This window comes from Leuciscus leuciscus (genome assembly GCF_965113295.1).
Source record: "Leuciscus leuciscus genome assembly, chromosome: 17".
Classification (NCBI taxonomy): domain Eukaryota; kingdom Metazoa; phylum Chordata; class Actinopteri; order Cypriniformes; family Leuciscidae; genus Leuciscus; species Leuciscus leuciscus.
Genome location: NC_138741.1, coordinates 28,659,676 through 28,679,695, shown reverse-complemented (window position 1 = coordinate 28,679,695; position 20,020 = coordinate 28,659,676). Strand labels below are relative to the sequence as shown.

Genomic DNA, 20,020 nt, shown 5'->3' with positions numbered 1-20,020 from the left:
GTATCTCAAAAAACATGGCCGCCATCGGCCAATGAAGTTTGAGCACCTATTAGACAAGGTTAACGGAGGCCGATCGGAACAAAACTCGATGGGCATGTTCAACTCATGGCCCTAGAGGTCTGTAAGAATTTTGAAAGAAATCGGCCACTAGTTGGCGCTAACGAGTTTTATGGCTCTGTAATCACGTGGTGTTAAACTTATTGTCACATTATGCATATCATTTGATAGATCTGCTCATGCTGAACAACTTTGCCTCAAGAACCACTACTGTCAATCAAAACGTTCATTAAATATTTGTAATTATGTTAAAAACCTACTTTTGCGAACTAGTCCTAGGTTTTTCGCCCGATCAGAACCAAATGAGTTTAGGACAATTCTATGGACTCTTTAGATCAATAATTATCAAAAAAAAGTTGAACTTTTGCATTTTTCGCATGGGTATATTGGGTCATAAAGAAAATGGGCGTGGCAAAATGCACTAAAAAGCCTATAAATCCTAAACGAAAACTCAGAACTTCACAAAAATTGATGAGCATATGTGACATAACATCATTAACAAGCATGCAACATTTTATGGAGATCGGACCATAGGTGGCGCTATAACTTTTAAAAGGCTTTAAAACCATATATTTCCTATGGTAAATTGCCTGTATTGGCTGTAAATAGTGTTTTCCATCTATGAACATATAATGTTCATATAATAATGTTCAAAACCAGTGCAGTGCAATTCTCTGGACTCTCTAGATAAATAATTATCAGAAAAAGTATAACTTCTTCATTTGGATGGCTAATAGGGTCACTTCAATATGTAGCCTTAAAATGAATACCATGACATATTAAGCCAATAAGTGGTATTTTACTGCCCCCTGCTGTCATTTCATCATACTACTCCGTAATATTGTTATATAATTCATTTTTAGACTTTATAAAATCATTATTTTAACATTTAACATGAAAACGAAAGTAAAACGGCATTTAGGCCACGCCCCCCAGTACAAATTCACTCATAACTCGAAAACGGAAAGTCGTTGCACGCTCAAATTTTTATGGTAAGGTCCTCTCCGGGCTCTTGATCGAAACGTGTCGTCGCGGGCCTCGGGAGCGCGCCCCCCCCCCGCGGATCGCTACAGGGTTGCCAACTCTCACGCATCTCGCGTGACAGTCACGCATTCAGCCTCAATCTCACGCTCTCACGCTCAACAAAGAAATCTCACGCAAAAATAGACATTCTTCTGTGCTGTATTTTTTTTCACTCATGTGCACTAAATTTCAGAATTACTATAAACAATTCAGGCTCTTAACTACTGGATGGACCACTAGTTATGGCGCAAATGATTTAAAAATCTCCCACAATCTAGAGCGAGCACGCATGCGAGACAGAGACTGTGCTCCAAACCAACCGATAGCGCGCGCGCGCACGCACGGCAGAGAGGGAAAGTCTTACCCCCCCCCGTTTGAAAATGAGATATTTACAACAAATTGGACAGACATGCATGGGCACACTTTGAGGACACTTAATAAAAGTGGTGGAGATCAGGCAAGACGTGGTGCTATAACTGTCAAAAAAAACTTTCCTCAGTTCATACAGAACGTATGCTCATTTTCCTGCAGCTCATACAGAACGCTGCCGCTAGGATTCTGAGCAGAAACAGAAAATATGAACATATCACACCAGTCCTCAGGTCTCTACACTGGCTCCCAGTTAGATTTAGGATTGATTTTAAAGTATTATTACTGGTATATAAATCATTCAATGGCCTAGGACCTCAATACATTGCAGATATGCTCACTGAATATAAACCCAACAGATCACTCAGATCATTAGGATCATATCAGCTAGAAATACCAAGGGTTCACTCTAAGCATGGCGAGTCTGCTTTTAGCTATTATGCCAGCCACAGCTGGAACCAGCTTCCAGAAGAGATCAGATGTGCTCCTACAGTGGTCACATTCAAATCCAGACTCAAAACACTTCTGTTTAGCTGTGCATTTACTGAATGAGCACTGTGCCGCTGTTCGTCCGACTGTTTGTACTGTACTGTATTTTATTTTTCTAAACTGTTTTAATTATTCTTATTTCTTTTAATTATTTTAATTTCTCCTATGTCAGCAGGGCATTTAGCCCGTAACTGTAAATGCCCACTCAGAAGGTGATAATGTGAAAGTGACGTGTATTAATGTGGGTTTGAAAGTAGAACAGTATTTAAATGACGATATTAAAGTTTTCGTCTGAGAAAGAATGTGAACGCAGTGCTAAAGAAAGTGAAAAGAACGTGTGAGTAAATGAGGGAGAAAAGAAAGTTAAAGGAAAGTTGATAGATGGAAGTCGTAAGAAGATTGAAGGTTAAAAGAAGGTTGAAAGATTTAAGTCTTAAGGGAATCCTTTGAAGGAAAGATCTATAATAATATTTTTTTTTTATTATTTTTTAAAAGTACTGTATTTTATTTTATTTTTCTAAACTGTTTTAATTATTCTTATTTCTTTTCATTATTTTAATTTCTTCTATGTAAAGCACTTTGAATTGCCATTGTGTATGAAATGTGCTATATAAATAAACTTGCCTTGCCTTGCCTTGCCTTTCCTCAGTAAATTGCCTGTATTGGCTGTAAATGGTATTTTCCATCAATGATCTAAGTTTATTAGTTTATTTGGATCCCCATTAGCCACTACCTAGGCAGTGGCTACTCTTCCTGGGGTCCCAACAAGTAAAACATACAGAACTACATTTAATCAACAACAGTAAAAAGTCAAGTCAATGAAACATACTAACCCAAATATCAAAATCAACAATTTAATATATATTTTGCCATTAAATGCTCCTTTAAATATTTTTTTTAAACTATTTTTTCTTGTAAAAATGTGATATCAATGGTAAATGATTCCATATTTTCATTCCTCTATACATTACAGTCCGTTGTTTTCCAGTGGTTTTCGAAACAGGAAATAAAAAACATTCCTTTTATTCATGCCTGGTGTAAAAAATTATGACTAGTACTATTATACAAAAGTTGAGAATACAGCGCATTAGGAACTCTAGACACAGAAATATTTATTATAAAATAAAGCAGAGAGACAATCCTTCACCAGTTCATTCTTAGTATATTAGCTCTTCTATAACAGTTTAAATTCAGTCTTGTCGCTCTGTTCTGGACAAATTTAATTTTTCAATTACAATATTAAAAAAAAAAAATCTTTACTTGATGCACTGGTTGCCACACCACTGGCACTGGGCAATAACACGCGATTCATCCAATCACTGATTGATTGTGCTGCAGTGACTGACACCCCTGAGAACCAACAGTAGCGGCATATTCATAAGGCCCGCCCACTGTTCGCGCTGGCGCTGTCAGCATGATGAGAGAACAGATCAGATGAGACCGCAGCACGGAACATTTCTCCAGAAACTCCTTGTATTAAATGATCATCATAATCTATCGGTAACTGTGATTGTGTGCACTTGGAAACTTTGGATGCATCAACCTAGAGTGTTGTCGTCAGAGAAAGGTGAAGTGGAAATCGGGAGTAAAGATTTAGTGGATCCCAGTGTGATAATCTTTATTGAATAATCTTCTTTAATTGAATATGTGATGCAATCTCGTTTTGGTGAGTGACATTTTTTTATCATATGTTATCTTATGACAGATATGTCAATTTCAGAAATTATTTGATATGAGCTTAGTTGTGTAACGTTAGGCCGCAGTCACAGCGCGAGCTGAGCTAGTTAGCCGTGAGCTAAAGCTACCGCGTGTAACAATCATCTTTGTATCATCATGAGTTGAGACAAAGAGTGATTAATGAGTGTCGATGTGTTAAATAACTGTCGTAAAGTTGGATTAATGTGTCATTTGAGCTGCGCGTGTCATTTGTTACTGAAATGTTGATCAGAAATTAATTATTGTACGTTTGCCTTGTGTTTTCCAAGGCTGCGTTTTCTTGTTCTCTGTTTTTTTTTTTTTTTTTTTATGTTAACGTGATCGGCAAGTGTATCCTGTTTTGTGCCATAAATAATCCCGTGAAGGTGAATCGTCCGCCTAGTGCGGGGGTCGGCAACCCGCGGCTTTAGAGCCGCATGCGGCTCTTAAGCGCCGCCCTAGTGGCTCCCTGGAGCTTTTTCAAAAATATGAAAATGGAAAAAATATTTTTTGTTTTAATATAATTTCTGTAGGAGGAAAAACATGACAAACATTCTTAACCCTTTCGCACGTACGATCGCATCGGTGTGATCAGAACAGTCAGTGCATGAAGTGATCAACTGCTAAATTCAAATGTGCTCTCGCGCGTTGGCTGGCGCTGAGCCAGAGACAGGCGCGTTCAGAGCTGTCATATATCACAACTTTTCAGTGTTTTCAACCACATAATGTTTACATATAAGTACTAAAAAAACAATACATTTAGAGTTTGTAAAATACACACTTATGTTAAAGGAAGAGGCAATAATCCTTTCCATTATAATTAGTCACGTTTTATTCATATCAGATATACATTGTGTAAGTAACTTTAAAGTTTACTCTATTCTTCTCCCAGTTCACCAGCCACTTACTTTGATGTATTTCGGGAGAAGTGGATGAATTCACGTGTTGTAAATCCAACAGATCCGATTCTCTGAACTGCGTCTGCGGCACAAACTAAGATGGCAGCGCATACAGCTCAACTAACGCGATCGTTATAAAGGTGTTTAAACAACAAAACACTTCCACTTGCATATATTTGACAATCGGAATATCAGATATTTCATGCCATATCTAACAAATTTGTGAATATTTTGAATAAAAAAGGAAAAATGACATAAAAGCAGATCATCATTCATTCAGCTCTGTTGTTGCTGCGGTGTGACACGCAATGACGCGTCACCTTGGAAACCATAAAGTGACACATTCTAAATAACGGTCGCCTTGAAAAACTCACGCTGGGGGGGTCAGTCAGAATATTTTAAACTTACGTGTGAAAGGGTTAAAGTTTTTCAACGTTGTAAAAATAATACACAAATAAATAAAACGTAATACATTAAAATTATAATGAAGTTAAACTTAAAGCACCATCGTAGAGTAGTCACGTGGTGCGTCATTCTCTCCAGGATGCTGCAGGGAAAATAAACATTTAATCATGAATGCTCATTATGTATTTGTAGCCCAGGCTACTTATCATTTTGATACTAGGGGGCTAATAAAGCTAATATAGACACTTACAGCATGTGTTGCCTTCATTATAAGGCTTATATAAGGCTTTAATTTTTTGCGGCTCCAGACAGATTTTTTTTTTTTTTTTTTTTGGTCCAATATGGCTCTTTAAAAATTTTGGGTTGCCGACCCCTGGCTTAGTGTATGCAATTACATGCACAAATGCTGACCAGTGCCCATGGACCTGTTTCCCCTTTGAACTGTAATTTGAAACCATCAACTGGTAGGATAATTACAGGTTTCTTTAGTTTTTTTGGACCCAAAGGACTTTGATTGAATTTTTTTTTTTTTTTTTTTTTTACTTCTAAAATGGAGAGACTTTGTTTTTTTGTACTTGAACTGATCGAGAGAAGTTTGAACAACTCTTTAAACTGAATCATTTGATTCACGAACTCTGATCAGCTGACTTGTTTGATTCATGAACTTTGTTCAACTTAAAGGAATAGTTCACTTTAAAATGAAAATTCTGTTATCATATACTCACCCTCATGTTGTTTCAAACCTGTATGAATTTCTTTCTTCTGCTGAACAGAAAGGAAGATATTTAGGAGAATATCAGTAACCAGACAGTTTCTGTACACTTCTTTTTGTACATTTGGGTTATAGAATATAGGGCTGTCTTGTAAAGGAATTTCCCATGCGGTAATTTTGAGTAGCTCAATAGCGCAACATGCAGTATTATCACCATTTATATATTTGGACTTATTTATATTTATGTGTTGCTATATAAATAAGTGTTACGATGTGTATAGCATGCACACAAATCAAGGACATTTTCTGTAACGAATGTAGCCGAAACTAAACAGCGTCTCTGCGCATGGAAAGGCTGTCACTCAGTGCACAGTCACATTGTTACAGCAACGGATTGTCTTTGAGTCATTAAACCGTAATGTAGAAACTTGTTCAAAAACACTGATTTGTTAAAAAGATAGATGTGATGAAACTAGGTGTTAATTATTTTTAACTTTAAGCTCCACTTTAAGGCTCAGCTGACCAGCAATGCGTCGCATGGGTAACGCTGAAGCTTCATAGCTTAATAGAGACCAGTGGTATTGATTCAATGCATGACTCGCCGATTTATTTTCCAGCTGCTTCCTCACACTGTGAAATGCCATTTATGGTAAATACCCTTAAACAGTAAAAGGACGATACAATATGTCCCTTTCCTTGGACACAACAACCTTTTAAACATATATATGGCTTGACCTCAAAGACAGACGGCTTTTAATGGACTTTTCCATCTATGATGTCAGTGGTTAAAATCTTACTAAATAAAGCTTAATGTCTTTTGATGCTTATGTGCTTAATGGCCTTAAATGCTTGAACCCCGCTAAATGCTGCTTGCAGCTTTAATTATTAGGGGTTCAAGCACGAAGTGCTGAAACCCTATTGTAATTGTGCTGATTTTTATTATTATTTTTCTTCTGCCGTAAAACGCATCGTGCAGCCCAAACCGTAAGAGCTGGAACCTTGAAACTTTGCCAGATGGTAGTACAAAAATCGAGGAGAGGTTATCAAATTATGACCCCGATTGGCCCATAGGTGGCGCTATAGCAACCAAAAGCGCGAAACTGCTCAGAACTCCTAGACCGTATGTCGTAGACTCAAGTGTCTTATATCATTGGAAAGCTGGACGCCTGACGAACAAAACGTATATCTCCGATTTCATTTCCGCCATGATAGATTTTCCGCCATTTTGAATTTTGTCAAAAACCTACTTTTGCGATCTAGTCCCTGGTTTTTCGCCCGATCGGAACCAAACCAGTGCAGAAATGTTCTCTAGAAACTGAAGATCAATAATTATCGAAAAAAAGTCGAAATTTCGATTCACGGACGCTAAGGGGCGCCAAAACGTACGTTGTGGGAGGGGCCTATTTTACTAAAATGGCTATAACTCCAGAAGTAAATGAGGTATCTTCACCAAACTCGGTACACATATGTATGAGCTCAATATGAGGTAACAGTAAAAAAATCGCGGCGATTGGCCACATGGTGGCGCTATAATATGAAAAAAACATAAAACAGGCTTTAACCACCTGACCGTTAGTCCGATTGACTTGAAAATTGGTATGCAGTGTCTTGGTCCAAGGTGTCATGTATGTCTATGAGGACATTGGCGTATCTAAAAAAACATGGCCGCCATCGGCCAATGAAGTTTGAGCACCTATTAGACAAGGTTAACGGAGGCCGATCGGAACGAAACTCGGTGGGCATGTTCGACTCATGGCCCTAGAGGTCTGTAAGAATTTTAAAAGAAATCGGCCACTAGTTGGCGCTAACGAGTTTTATGGCTCTGTAATCACGTGGTGTTACACTTATTGTCACAAAATGCATACCATTTGATAGATCTCCTCTTGTTGAACAACTTTGCCTCAAGAACCATTGCTGTCAATCAAACCGTTCATTAAATATTCGTAATTATGTTAAAAACCTACTTTTGCGAACTAGTCCTAGGTTTTTCGCCCGATCGGAACCAAACCAGTCTAGGACAATTCTATGGACTCTCTAGGTCAATAATTATCAAAAAAAAGTTGAACTTTTGCATTTTTCGCATGGCTAACAGGGTCATTTAGAAAATGGGCGTGGTAAAATGCACTCAAAAGCCTATAAATCCTAAACGAAAACTCAGAACTTCACGAAAATTGATGAGCATATGTGTCATAACCTGCTTAAGAAGCATGGAAAATTTTATGGAGAGCGGACCATAGTTGGCGCTATAACTGTTAAAACGCTTTAAAACCATATATTTCCTATGGTAAATTGCCTGTATTTGCTGTAAATGGTGTCTTCTATCATATAATGTTCATATCATAATGTTCAAAACCAGTGCAGCACAATTCTCTGAACTCTCTAGATCAATAATTATCAGAAAAAAAGTTTAACTTCTTCAAAAGGTGATTTTATATGAATATAATGACATATTAAGCCAATAAGTGGTATTTTACTGCCCCCTGCTGTCATTTCATCATACTACTCCCTAATATTGTTATAAAATTCATATTTAGACTTTATAAAATCATTATTTTAACATTTACAATCACATTTTGTCAAAACTCATCTATTGAGTATTACTATTGACAATTGTGTTACACTGAGATATGGAAATGGACGAAAGTAAATGAATGAAATGAAACGAAAGTATAACGGCATTTAAGCCACGCCCCCAAATACAAATTCATTCATAACTCGAAAACGGAAAGTCGTTGCGCGCTCAAATTTTGATGGTGAGGACCTCTCGGGGCTCTTGATCGAAACGTGTCGTCGCGGGCCTCGGGAGCGCGCCCCCCCGCGCATCGCAAGCCCGCGGACCCCCGACTTTGAACGACCGCAACTCCCGACCCAAACCACCCCGAACCTTGTGTGAGAGCTCGTTGGAAAGGGCGCGTCCTTGGCTAGCTTCGATTCAAATGTGGTGTTATTTGCCCTGGGCATTCCAGAGATAATAGCCCGAACAGATATGCCTTATAACAGTCATAACTCCCAGCCCCAATCGCCCAAAAACACCTTGATGGTCTCATTCAACAGGGCTCCTCAAGCACTATCTATGCTCTGAGTTTCAGAATTTTTCGCCTTTTGGTTCCTGAGATATAAGTAAAAAAACTAATTCCCATTCATTCATTCAAACACTTCAACTGTAAAAAAAGCTATAATACCACTGTTGTCCACTAGAGGGAGCAGCAGGATTACGCATGATCTTTTAATTCGCTTTCAGTATTGGGAAATAAACAAATGCTTTAAGAAGCAATCTTTTTTATTACGATGTTTTTTGTTTTATTATGATATTTGTATATATTTTATTTTTTTATTATGATTATGAACGGTTTGATTGACATTAGTGATTCTTGAGGCAAAGTTGTTCAAGATGAGGAGATGAAGATATTTTCACAATATCACATCATAAAAACATTGAAAACATATTTGTCTTTGTGTGTGTGTGTGTGTGTGTGTGTGTGGATGGATGTGTTTGTGTTTGTGTGTGTGTCTGTGTGTGTAAGCATGCTTAATGGAAAGAACATGGAGAAACTGCTTTGTTTTACTGGTGGATAAAAAAGTCTTTCAAATGAAAGTGAGTCAATTAGTGGTCTTCTACTGCCCTCTGCAGGACATTCTACTTAATAAAATATTTTCATCTGTGCTTTTGCATTAGTTTTTGGACTATATAAAATTACTTGCATGAAAATCACCTATTATAACACAGTCATGTTTTGTCAAAGTTTATCACTTCATTTTTACTGAGCTCTCAGTTTGAACAATTCTGCCTCTCAGTGATTAATTTGAAATCTGAAAATGGTGTTATACAGAGGAGATTTGCAATTATCATTTTGTTACCTATCTTTTATTTTAAATATCTACATCTACAAAAAAATGTGTGTGCATGTGTGTGTTCAAGCATGGTTAGTGTATTAAGTATTATTGTTTAAGTATTATTGTTTTCATTTACATTTTAACCACCAGAAGAAGAACACTCATTGGTTCATTCTGCTCACTAAAATATTATTTTTCATTTTTTTTCCATTTGAAATATTGTTTAAACTTAATAAAATCATTAAAATAACATTTCAAATCATATTTTGTCTGTTTATAAATCCCACAGACTCACACTGGCTGCAATACTAATGTTTTTGTAAAACACAGACCTGATAGTCTAATCTGTGTGTATTGTGCATATATTATTGATATTATTACTATTGCAAATCATGTTATTGTAACTCATATCTTAATAGAATATTATTTGTAATTTTAATTCCTTATTTCTTAATTGTTTTTTTATGATTACTACAGATATTATCACCAAAGATATCAACTACACCTTCACTTTTAGTATTGACACGCTGCACACACAGCACAATCACACACTCACTAATGCATTCAAATAAATGTAATCTTACTGTGCTACTTTATTTGTACATGATTAGAATGAACAGAGATCTAAGAATATTTTTCTTCTTTTGTTAAAGCCATTTCAGACTCCAAGTAAGCATTATATTACTAATCATCTATTTTAAAGGTGCCATACAATTGAAAACTGTATTTATCTTGGCATAGTTGAATGATAAGAGTTCTGGACATGGAACTGACATACCGTGAGCCTCAAACACCATTGTTTCCTCCTTCATGTGTAAATCTCCTGTTTGCAAAAGACCGCTGAAAAATGAGTGAATCCCACCATAACACCGACTGTGACGTTGGAGTCAGGATCATTAATATTTATACCCCCCAAATTTGCATTTTCCAGTCCATGTTCTAGGCCAGGCAGTGTTAATGTGGACCTGCACAGCCGAATCATCAGAAGATCTGCAGGTATTGTGAAGAAGCAAGCAAGGACAATAGTGAAAATGGCAGATCATGGATATAAATGTTATGTCTGAGGCTGTGCTGCGGATTTGAGAACTTTTCATTCCCTTCCCACAAAAGAGAACTGTCAACAGGCATGGTTGATGTTTACAACAGGATACCTCACCATTTTAATTCAAAGCTGTTAGTTTGCTCTTAACGGAGGCCGATCAGAACGAAACTCGGTGGGCATGTTCGACTCGTGGCCCTAGAGGTCTGTAAGAATTTTGAAAAATCAGCCACTAGTTGACGCTAACAGGTTTTACGGCTATGTAATCACGTGATGCATATCATTTGATAGATCTCCTCATACAGAACAACTTTGCCTCAAGAACTACTGCTGTCAATCAATTTGTTCATTAAATACTTGCGATTATGTTAAAAACCTACTTTTGCGAACTAGTCCTAGGTTTTTCGCCCGATCGGAAATATACCAGTGCAGTACAATTCTCTGGAAGCTCTAGATTATTAATTATATAAAAAACTTTAACTTTACCCATTGGGTAGCCATAACAGGATCATTTAGAAAATGGGTATGGCAAAAAACACTCAAAAGCCTGTAAATCCTAAACAAAAACTCAGACAACTCACTAAACTGCCTTATGTGCTTAAAGACCCTAAATGCTTGAACCCCGCTAAATGCTGCTTGCAGCTTTAATTAGGGGTTCAAGCACGAAGTGCTGAAACCCTATTGTAATTGTGCTGATTTTTATTATTATTTTTCTTCTGCCGTAAAACGCATCGTGCAGCCCAAACCGTAAGAGCTGGAACCTTGAAACTTTGCCAGATGGTAGTACAAAAATCGAGGAGAGGTTATCAAATTATGACCCCGATTGGCCCATAGGTGGCGCTATTGCAACCAAAAGCGCGAAACTGCTCAGAACTCCTAGACCGTATGTCGTAGACTCAAGTGTCTTATATCATTGGAAAGCTGGACGCCTGACGAATAAAACGTATATCTCCGATTTCATTTCCGCCATGATAGATTTTCCGCCATTTTGAATTTTGTCAAAAACCTACTTTTGCGAACTAGTCCCTGGTTTTTCGCCCGATCGGAACCAAACCAGTGCAGAAATGTTCTCTAGAAACTGAAGATCAATAATTATCGAAAAAAAGTCGAAATTTAGATTCACGGACGCTAAGGGGCGCCAAAACGTACGTTGTGGGAGGGGCCTATTTTACTAAAATGGCTATAACTCCAGAAGTAAATGAGGTATCTTCACCAAACTCGGTACACATATGTATGAGCTCAATATGAGGTAACAATAAAAAAATCGCGGCGATTGGCCACATGGTGGCGCTATAATATGAAAAAAACATAAAACAGGCTTTAACCACCTGACCGTTAGTCCGATTGACTTGAAAATTGGTATGCAGTGTCTTGGTCCAAGGTGTCATGTATGTGTATGAGGACATTGGCGTATCTAAAAAAACATGGCCGCCATCGGCCAATGAAGTTTGAGCACCTATTAGACAAGGTTAACGGAGGCCGATCGGAACGAAACTCGGTGGGCATGTTCTACTCATGGCCCTAGAGGTCTGTAAGAATTTTAAAAGAAATCGGCCACTAGTTGGCGCTAACAAGTTTTATGGCTCTGTAATCACGTGGTGTTACACTTATTGTCACAAAATGCATACCATTTGATAGATCTCCTCTTGTTGAACAACTTTGCCTCAAGAACCATTGCTGTCAATCAAACCGTTCATTAAATATTCGTAATTATGTTAAAAACCTACTTTTGCGAACTAGTCCTAGGTTTTTCGCCCGATCGGAACCAAACCAGTCTAGGACAATTCTATGGACTCTCTAGGTCAATAATTATCAAAAAAAAGTTGAACTTTAGCATTTTTCGCATGGCTAACAGGGTCATTTAGAAAATGGGCGTGGTAAAATGCACTCAAAAGCCTATAAATCCTAAACGAAAACTCAGAACTTCACGAAAATTGATGAGCATATGTGTCATAACCTGCTTAAGAAGCATGGAAAATTTTATGGAGAGCGGACCATAGTTGGCGCTATAACTGTTAAAATGCTTTAAAACCATATATTTCCTATGGTAAATTGCCTGTATTTGCTGTAAATGGTGTCTTCTATCATATAATGTTCATATCATAATGTTCAAAACCAGTGCAGCACAATTCTCTGAACTCTCTAGATCAATAATTATCAGAAAAAAAGTTTAACTTCTTCAAAAGGTGATTTTATATGAATATAATGACATATTAAGCCAATAAGTGGTATTTTATTGCCCCCTGCTGTCATTTCATCATACTACTCCCTAATATTGTTATAAAATTCATATTTAGACTTTATAAAATCATTATTTTAACATTTACAATCACATTTTTTCAAAACTCATCTATTGAGTATTACTATTGACAATTGTGTTGCACTGAGATATGGAAATGGACGAAAGTAAATGAATGAAATGAAACGAAAGTATAACGGCATTTAAGCCACGCCCCCAAATACAAATTCATTCATAACTCGAAAACGGAAAGTCGTTGCGCGCTCAAATTTTGATGGTGAGGACCTCTCGGGGCTCTTGATCGAAACGTGTCGTCGCGGTTCTCGGGAGCGCGCCCCCCCGCGCATCGCAAGCCCGCGGTTCCCCGACTTTGAACGACCGCAACTCCCGACCCAAACCACCCCGAACCTTGTGTGAGAGCTCGTTGGAAAGGGCGCGTCCTTGGCTAGCTTCGATTCAAATGTGGTGTTATTTGCCCTGGGCATTCCAGAGATAATAGCCCGAACAGATATGCCTTATACACTCAAAAAAATGGTTTTGGGGCACTGTTCGTTCTACCCAAATGTTTTTTGTTAAAATAACCCACATATATTTATTTTCCCATCAAAACACTATTGTATTGCGTTTAAGTAACTTAAGTTGTGTAATGGTCCACTATACTTAATTATCAAGCGTTAAACTAACGCAAGTGGTTTGATTGCGCGATTCAAAAAACCGGATGTGACGATTTCCAACGTATTGGATGAAGACGGCGCGCGCGCGAACGAACGAGGTGACAACGAGGTGCATGCATGGTGTCAGAGCTAGAAGTACCAGCCAGGTAAGAAAAGTTAATTATAAAGTTATTCCGAATGCAAAGTGTTTAATTTCTTTTAGTGTTTCGTTAAGTCTGTTCTGGGATGCTTTTAATATGGTTTAACTATCAAATATTGTGTTGAATGTGTTGATTACGGTATTAATTGATGATTGCATTCGATTAAAAAGATGCGAGTTTAATTCTGGTTGTGGTAAACGCATGATTCTCTGTCGTGTAATACTTGATGTGTGCTCGTGGAACAAATTATTTGACAATAATTCAAAATGGTTTTCAGTCGAAGTAATGAAATGACTAACGAGGGACATTCTAAAACGTTTAATGTGGCTAACAGTGATATAATACAAATCTAATAATAGGCTATATATATATATATATATATATATATGTATGATAAACCTTACAATGTGCAGATAAACAGATGAACCCAGCATATGAATGCAACGCGTTTAGTTCATATTCTGGGTTAATCTGTTTATAACGTCAGCCTGTGGTTTATTAATAAGGTATGTAACGTTACAGAATTTGATATTTTAATATTAATTTCTCAGTGTTAAGTATTTAGCCAGCTTAAGCATTTATAACCTGTGAGTAAATTTGCTTTCCTGTACATAGTATGCTTTATTAGTATGGTGTAGTATGGTTAGTATTAGTACATTAAAGACATTAAGCGTTTTAGAATGTCTAATAACAAACCATCCAGTGTTTTAATCCCAGTAAAACTGGCTGAAGCTCTGAAGCAAGCACAAATAAGGCCACATTCGCCTGCCGTAGACAGATATATTTTGGCATGTTTTCTGATGTTTTTTTTTATGACAGTATGTTTTTCATTATGGTTTTTCCAGTTCATCACTGCCTAAATTTGGTGAAATGAAGGAATGCCACAACTTTATTGATTGTGAAAACAAGGTTTTGGCTAAGGTAAGTGAAGCTCCTTTTTAGGATTTATAAAAAGTAGTAATATTTTTGCAAACTTTGTTACAACCCACACACAATGATAGTATTTAAAGTTTTACGAATTACGCTAAAGCACTTATTATTGCACTGATTGAGTAGCTGTGAGCAGACAGTGTAAATCAATGCACTGTAGAAAACAGTGATCATAAATGAGAAAAAACAAAGTTGGAATGTTATTTAAATTAAATCAATTATTAAATTAAATTAAGGAAAACAAATATAAAATCAGTTCCATATCAGATTCCAGATGATCAATGGCTTATGCCGTGGCCACACTAGACTTTGAGCATGCAAAATTTCTTCGGGCACTGCAACGATCGTGATATGAAGTCACACCCTTTTTTTTATAAACATGAATTCAACATATAACAAGTAGTAATGTAAAATGTAGAAAATATACAATCTACTCGACTTGACTGCAAAAATATAGTTTGTTTTTTATTCAGCCAAAAGGTCACGCCACGACGTATATAAATAGAAGTCAATGGGACGTAAAGTGTAGTGACTGACCCTTTAGGACAGTGGTTCTTAATCCTGGTCCTGGGGACCCCCTGCTCTGCACATTTTGTGTCTCCTTCATTTAACACACCTGATTTAGATCATCAGCTCCAAGAACTGAACTGGATGTGTCAGGTAAAGGAAACATACAAAATGTGCAGAGCGGGGGGTCCTCAAGATGAGGATTAAGAACCACTGGTTTAGGGCCTTCATGCATCCTCGTGAACAAGATGGAGGGAAGTTAGTGAGGGAAGGGCATAAAAAATGTACTTAAACGCAGCCCATGATGATGCTGTTCATCACTCAAACTAAAATAATTGAATTTTAATTGATAATGGCACCGCATTGTGCAGCCTATGATTGTAAACATCTAGCTATAAATTGCGTCGTCTTCTCGTCTCTCTAAATGGGTTGCACAAGGGAATCGTTAAGCGCGCTGCAGGGGGCGATAATACACTCTCGCGTTTCGGGAGTCGGGATAGACGGAATTGTCACTTGCATATTTGGGCCAGCATTGCATCATGAGTAACTAAAGTTGACCATTTGCAAGTCTTTTTAAGTCTTATCAGTTTAAACATTCACGTGATTTTAAACTATTCGGTACTTGCACGCTGTCTGACTCTGAGAGATGTTTTTTCTCTGCACACATACATAGAGTAAAGCCGCCTCACAAACAGCTCGCGGGTAACAAAAGTTATTTTTCGTGGATTATATCGCTTTAACAGTCACAAACATGCGAAAATCATGTAAATTTCGGTCTTGGTGAGTATCCTCTAAACACAGTCGGTTATGTCTTAAATAAGCATAAATCGCACGTGACTGTATAATGAAAACAGGATCCGTGCACTAGCTCTTAAAGGGACAGCAGCCATATGTGTCTGTCATTAATTTGGTTTTCAAAACAACAAAACATTGCTTTCATTTTAAGGAATCAGGATTAATAGCCTATGTATTTAATTTAGTCAGGACTAAAATACTACCCAGTGTTATTTTACTTTTGATTAATTTATTCAGTCTCTGTAGTATTTCTGTGTTTAGACCTAAGCAAAAACTTTTCTCTTTATTTCTCTTTATTGGTATCGTTATTCTATTGTATTTATTTGTGCTACTTTTTTCAATTTAATTCAAAGATTGAAATCAAGCTTCCTTGTGTTGTGTAAATTCTTAAGAACAAAATTACCCCATTGTAAAAATGCAATGAGTGAGCATATTTAGGCAAGATAAATGTAATTTAAAAAGAAAAAGCCTAAACTCCCCCCTCAAATAAAAAATTCCCCCCTATAAGAATCACCTAAGGGGGGATTTCCCCCCATTTTCCAAAATGAAATTCAGGCCCTGTTGAAAAAACATGAGGGTGAGTATATGATGACAGAATTTTCATTTTAAAGTGAACTATCCCTTTAAGGAAATAATCAGGCAAAGTAATAATAGATGAATGTTGTTATTTGCATCTTTAGACTGATGGCATTGAAGTGAGGAGAGCATGCATAATCCAATCTCTCTGTGCATACCTGAACGAAGACCCTAGCAGTCTGCTTTGGGAGTATATGGTGAGTATGTGCTTTTTAAAATGTTGCTGTATTTTCAAGAATGCTTAAAGTTTTGTTAAAGTTAATACACAGGAATTTAAGAGTACTTTATTTTTTTTAATATCCCCTCTAGGATACAGACGTTGCCAGCACTGAGGAGGCGATCCAGAAGACTGTGATGGGAATTGATGTCATAAGACATGAAGGTGGAGACATGGAAGACAGCCCAGCAGATCTTGGAGTGGTATTAGAGGGTCAAAAGGTTCTTCAGGACATTACCAGTGTCCCATATGCAGCAGCCATGTTGCTGGGACTGATTTATGGACTGAACCTGAGCTACCCTCCTGAACTAAGGTACACATTCGAAGTCCTTCAAAAAATAATTCTGGAGCTAGATGGCAACAAGTTGTCCAATAAAATCCAAAGACTGAAGACCAAGCTCTTCTCTGATGTGTTTGAGAAAGGACTCTAAGGACTGTTCCTGGAATGCCAGAATGTTACTGTTAAAAAAAGGGCAATATGTAGATTTTCTATTGCAGGTTACACTTCTTGTATTTTTCAATGTTCAAAATTGTTGAACTTAGTTGCAAGCTGCCTATTTGGTGCTCGGTGCATCTGTTATTTTCTGTGAAAGATGTCTAGTACATGTTATATAAATTTTTATAGTTTTAATTTACACTGAATTTGCAGAAGTCTTTTGACTTTTTTTGAACAATGTGTAAAAGTAATTTTTGCTGATGTTAATACATTTGCACAAGTTTAAAGAGTTGAATGTATGGGTGAGCAAGCTGTTAAAAACTGTTTATTGCAACTGTTGAACAAATACAGTCTGATAATTTGTTACACATCTTGTCTTTTTGTGACTCTACAAGACAATCACACACAAACAAATGCTGCTTTGAAAGGAGTAACTTTAAATAGATACTACTGAGTTAAAGTAACAAGAACTAATTGGATGGAACCACTGTCCATAATTTAAATGAGTTATTTGAAACAAATCTCCTTGTGTTTGTTGAATGTAACCTATTTGGACAGTTTTAAATAAACTACTGCATGTTCACTTAACTTAACTGATTTAAGTTACAGGGAAGCAATTCTATTGATTTAGTTCGACATTACTATTTCACATAGATTCTTCCCCATTCAGTTGTGTTGTCCCAACAAAAGGAGTTTACATAGATTCAAAAAATTCCATTAATGTTAATAAAAAGCAATTTGCTTGTGTGGAACCACTGTCCATAATTAAATTAAGTAAGTTTAAAGAATCATTTTTTTGAGTGTAACAGTCATAACTCCCAGCCCCAATCGCCCAAAAACACCTTGATGGTCTCATTCAACAGGGCTCCTCAAGCACTATCTATGCTCTGAGTTTCAGAATTTTTCGCCTTTTGGTTCCTGAGATATAAGTAAAAAAACAAATTCCCATTCATTCATTCAAACACTTCAACTGTAAAAAAAGCTATAATACCACTGTTGTCCACTAGAGGGAGCAGCAGGATTACGCATGATCTTTTAATTCGCTTTCAGTATTGGGAAATAATCAAATGCTTTAAGAAGCAATCTTTTTTATTACGATGTTTTTTGTTTTATTATGATATTTGTATATATTTTATTTTTTTATTATGATTATGAACGGTTTGATTGACATTAGTGATTCTTGAGGCAAAGTTGTTCAAGATGAGGAGATGAAGATATTTTCACAATATCACATCATAAAAACATTGAAAACATATTTGTCTTTGTGTGTGTGTGTGTGTGGATGGATGTGTTTGTGTTTGTGTGTGTGTCTGTGTGTGTAAGCATGCTTAATGGAAATAACATGGAGAAACTGCTTTGTTTTACTGGTGGATAAAAAAGTCTTTCAAATGAAAGTGAGTCAATTAGTGGTCTTCTACTGCCCTCTGCAGGACATTCTACTTAATAAAATATTTTCATCTGTGCTTTTGCATTAGTTTTTGGACTATATAAAATTACTTGCATGAAAATCACCTATTATAACACAGTCATGTTTTGTCAAAGTTTATCACTTCATTTTTACTGAGCTCTCAGTTTGAACATTTCTGCCTCTCAGTGATTAATTTGAAATCTGAAAATGGTGTTATACAGAGGAGATTTGCAATTATCATTTTGTTACCTATCTTTTATTTTAAATATCTACATCTACAACAAAATGTGTGTGCATGTGTGTGTTCAAGCATGGTTAGTGTATTAAGTATTATTGTTTAAGTATTATTGTTTTCATTTACATTTTAACCACCAGAAGAACACTCATTGGTTCATTCTGCTCACTAAAATATTATTTTTCATTTTTTTTTCCATTTGAAATATTGTTTAAACTTAATAAAATCATTAAAATAACATTTCAAATCATATTTTGTCTGTTTATAAATCCCACAGACTCACATTGGCTGCAATACTAATGTTTTTGTAAAACACAGACCTGATAGTCTAATCTGTGTGTATTGTGCATATATTATTGATATTATTACTATTGCAAATCATGTTATTGTAACTCATATCTTAATAGAATATTATTTGTCATTTTAATTCTTTATTTCTTAATTGTTTTTTTTATGATTACTACAGATATTATCACCAAAGATATCAACTACACCTTCACTTTTAGTATTGATACGCTGCACACACAGCACAATCACACACTCACTAATGCATTCAAATAAATGTAATCTTACTGTGCTACTTTATTTGTACATGATTAGAATGAACAGAAATCTAAGACTATTTTTCTTCTTTTGTTAAAGCCATTTCAGACTCCAAGTAAGCATTATATTACTAATCATCTATTTTAAAGGTGCCATACAATTGAAAACTATATTTATCTTGGCATAGTTGAATGATAAGAGTTCTGGACATGGAACTGACATACCGTGAGCCTCAAACACCATTGTTTCCTCCTTCATGTGTAAATCTCCTGTTTGCAAAAGACCGCTGAAAAATGAGTGAATCCCACCATAACACCGACTGTGACGTTGGAGTCAGGATCATTAATATTTATACCCCCCAAATTTGGATTTTCCAGTCAATGTTCTAGGCCAGGCAGTGTTAATGTGGACCTGCACAGCCGAATCATCAGAAGATCTGCAGGTATTGTGAAGAAGCAAGCAAGGACAATAGTGAAAATGGCAGATCATGGATATAAATGTTATGTCTGAGGCTGTGCTGCGGATTTGAGAACTTTTCATTCCCTTCCCACAAAAGAGAACTGTCAACAGGCATGGTTGATGTTTACAACAGGATACCTCACCATTTTAATTCAAAGCTGTTAGTTTGCTCTTAACGGAGGCCGATCAGAACGAAACTAGGTGGGCATGTTCGACTCGTGGCCCTAGAGGTCTGTAAGAATTTTGAAAAATCAGCCACTAGTTGACGCTAACAGGTTTTACGGCTATGTAATCACGTGATGCATATCATTTGATAGATCTCCTCATACTGAACAACTT

General features: G+C 36.6%; 2 protein-coding genes across 3 annotated transcripts in view; both read left to right on the top strand.

The window, feature by feature from the left end:
- coq8ab (coenzyme Q8A-b) overlaps nt 1-20,020 on the top strand; it is a 189,921-nt gene that overhangs the window by 90,069 nt on the left and 79,832 nt on the right. The gene's annotated exons all lie outside the window — the stretch shown is intronic.
- On the top strand, nt 13,540-17,192 carry LOC309479109 (uncharacterized protein). Its single transcript, XM_082142992.1, has 4 exons — nt 13,540-13,581; nt 14,421-14,496; nt 16,488-16,580; nt 16,693-17,192. Exons 1-4 carry the CDS (start codon nt 13,553-13,555, stop codon nt 17,029-17,031), a joined length of 537 nt encoding a protein of 178 aa, XP_081999118.1. The 5' UTR covers nt 13,540-13,552; the 3' UTR covers nt 17,032-17,192.

Coding starts and splice junctions, on each gene's coding strand:
- LOC309479109 (XM_082142992.1), top strand. CDS start 13,553: ATGGTGTCAGAGCTAGAAGTACCAGCCAG. Junction 14,497..16,487: donor AAAACAAGGTTTTGGCTAAG/GTAAGTGAAGCT, acceptor TTGCATCTTTAG/ACTGATGGCATTGAAGTGAG. Junction 16,581..16,692: donor GTCTGCTTTGGGAGTATATG/GTGAGTATGTGC, acceptor TATCCCCTCTAG/GATACAGACGTTGCCAGCAC.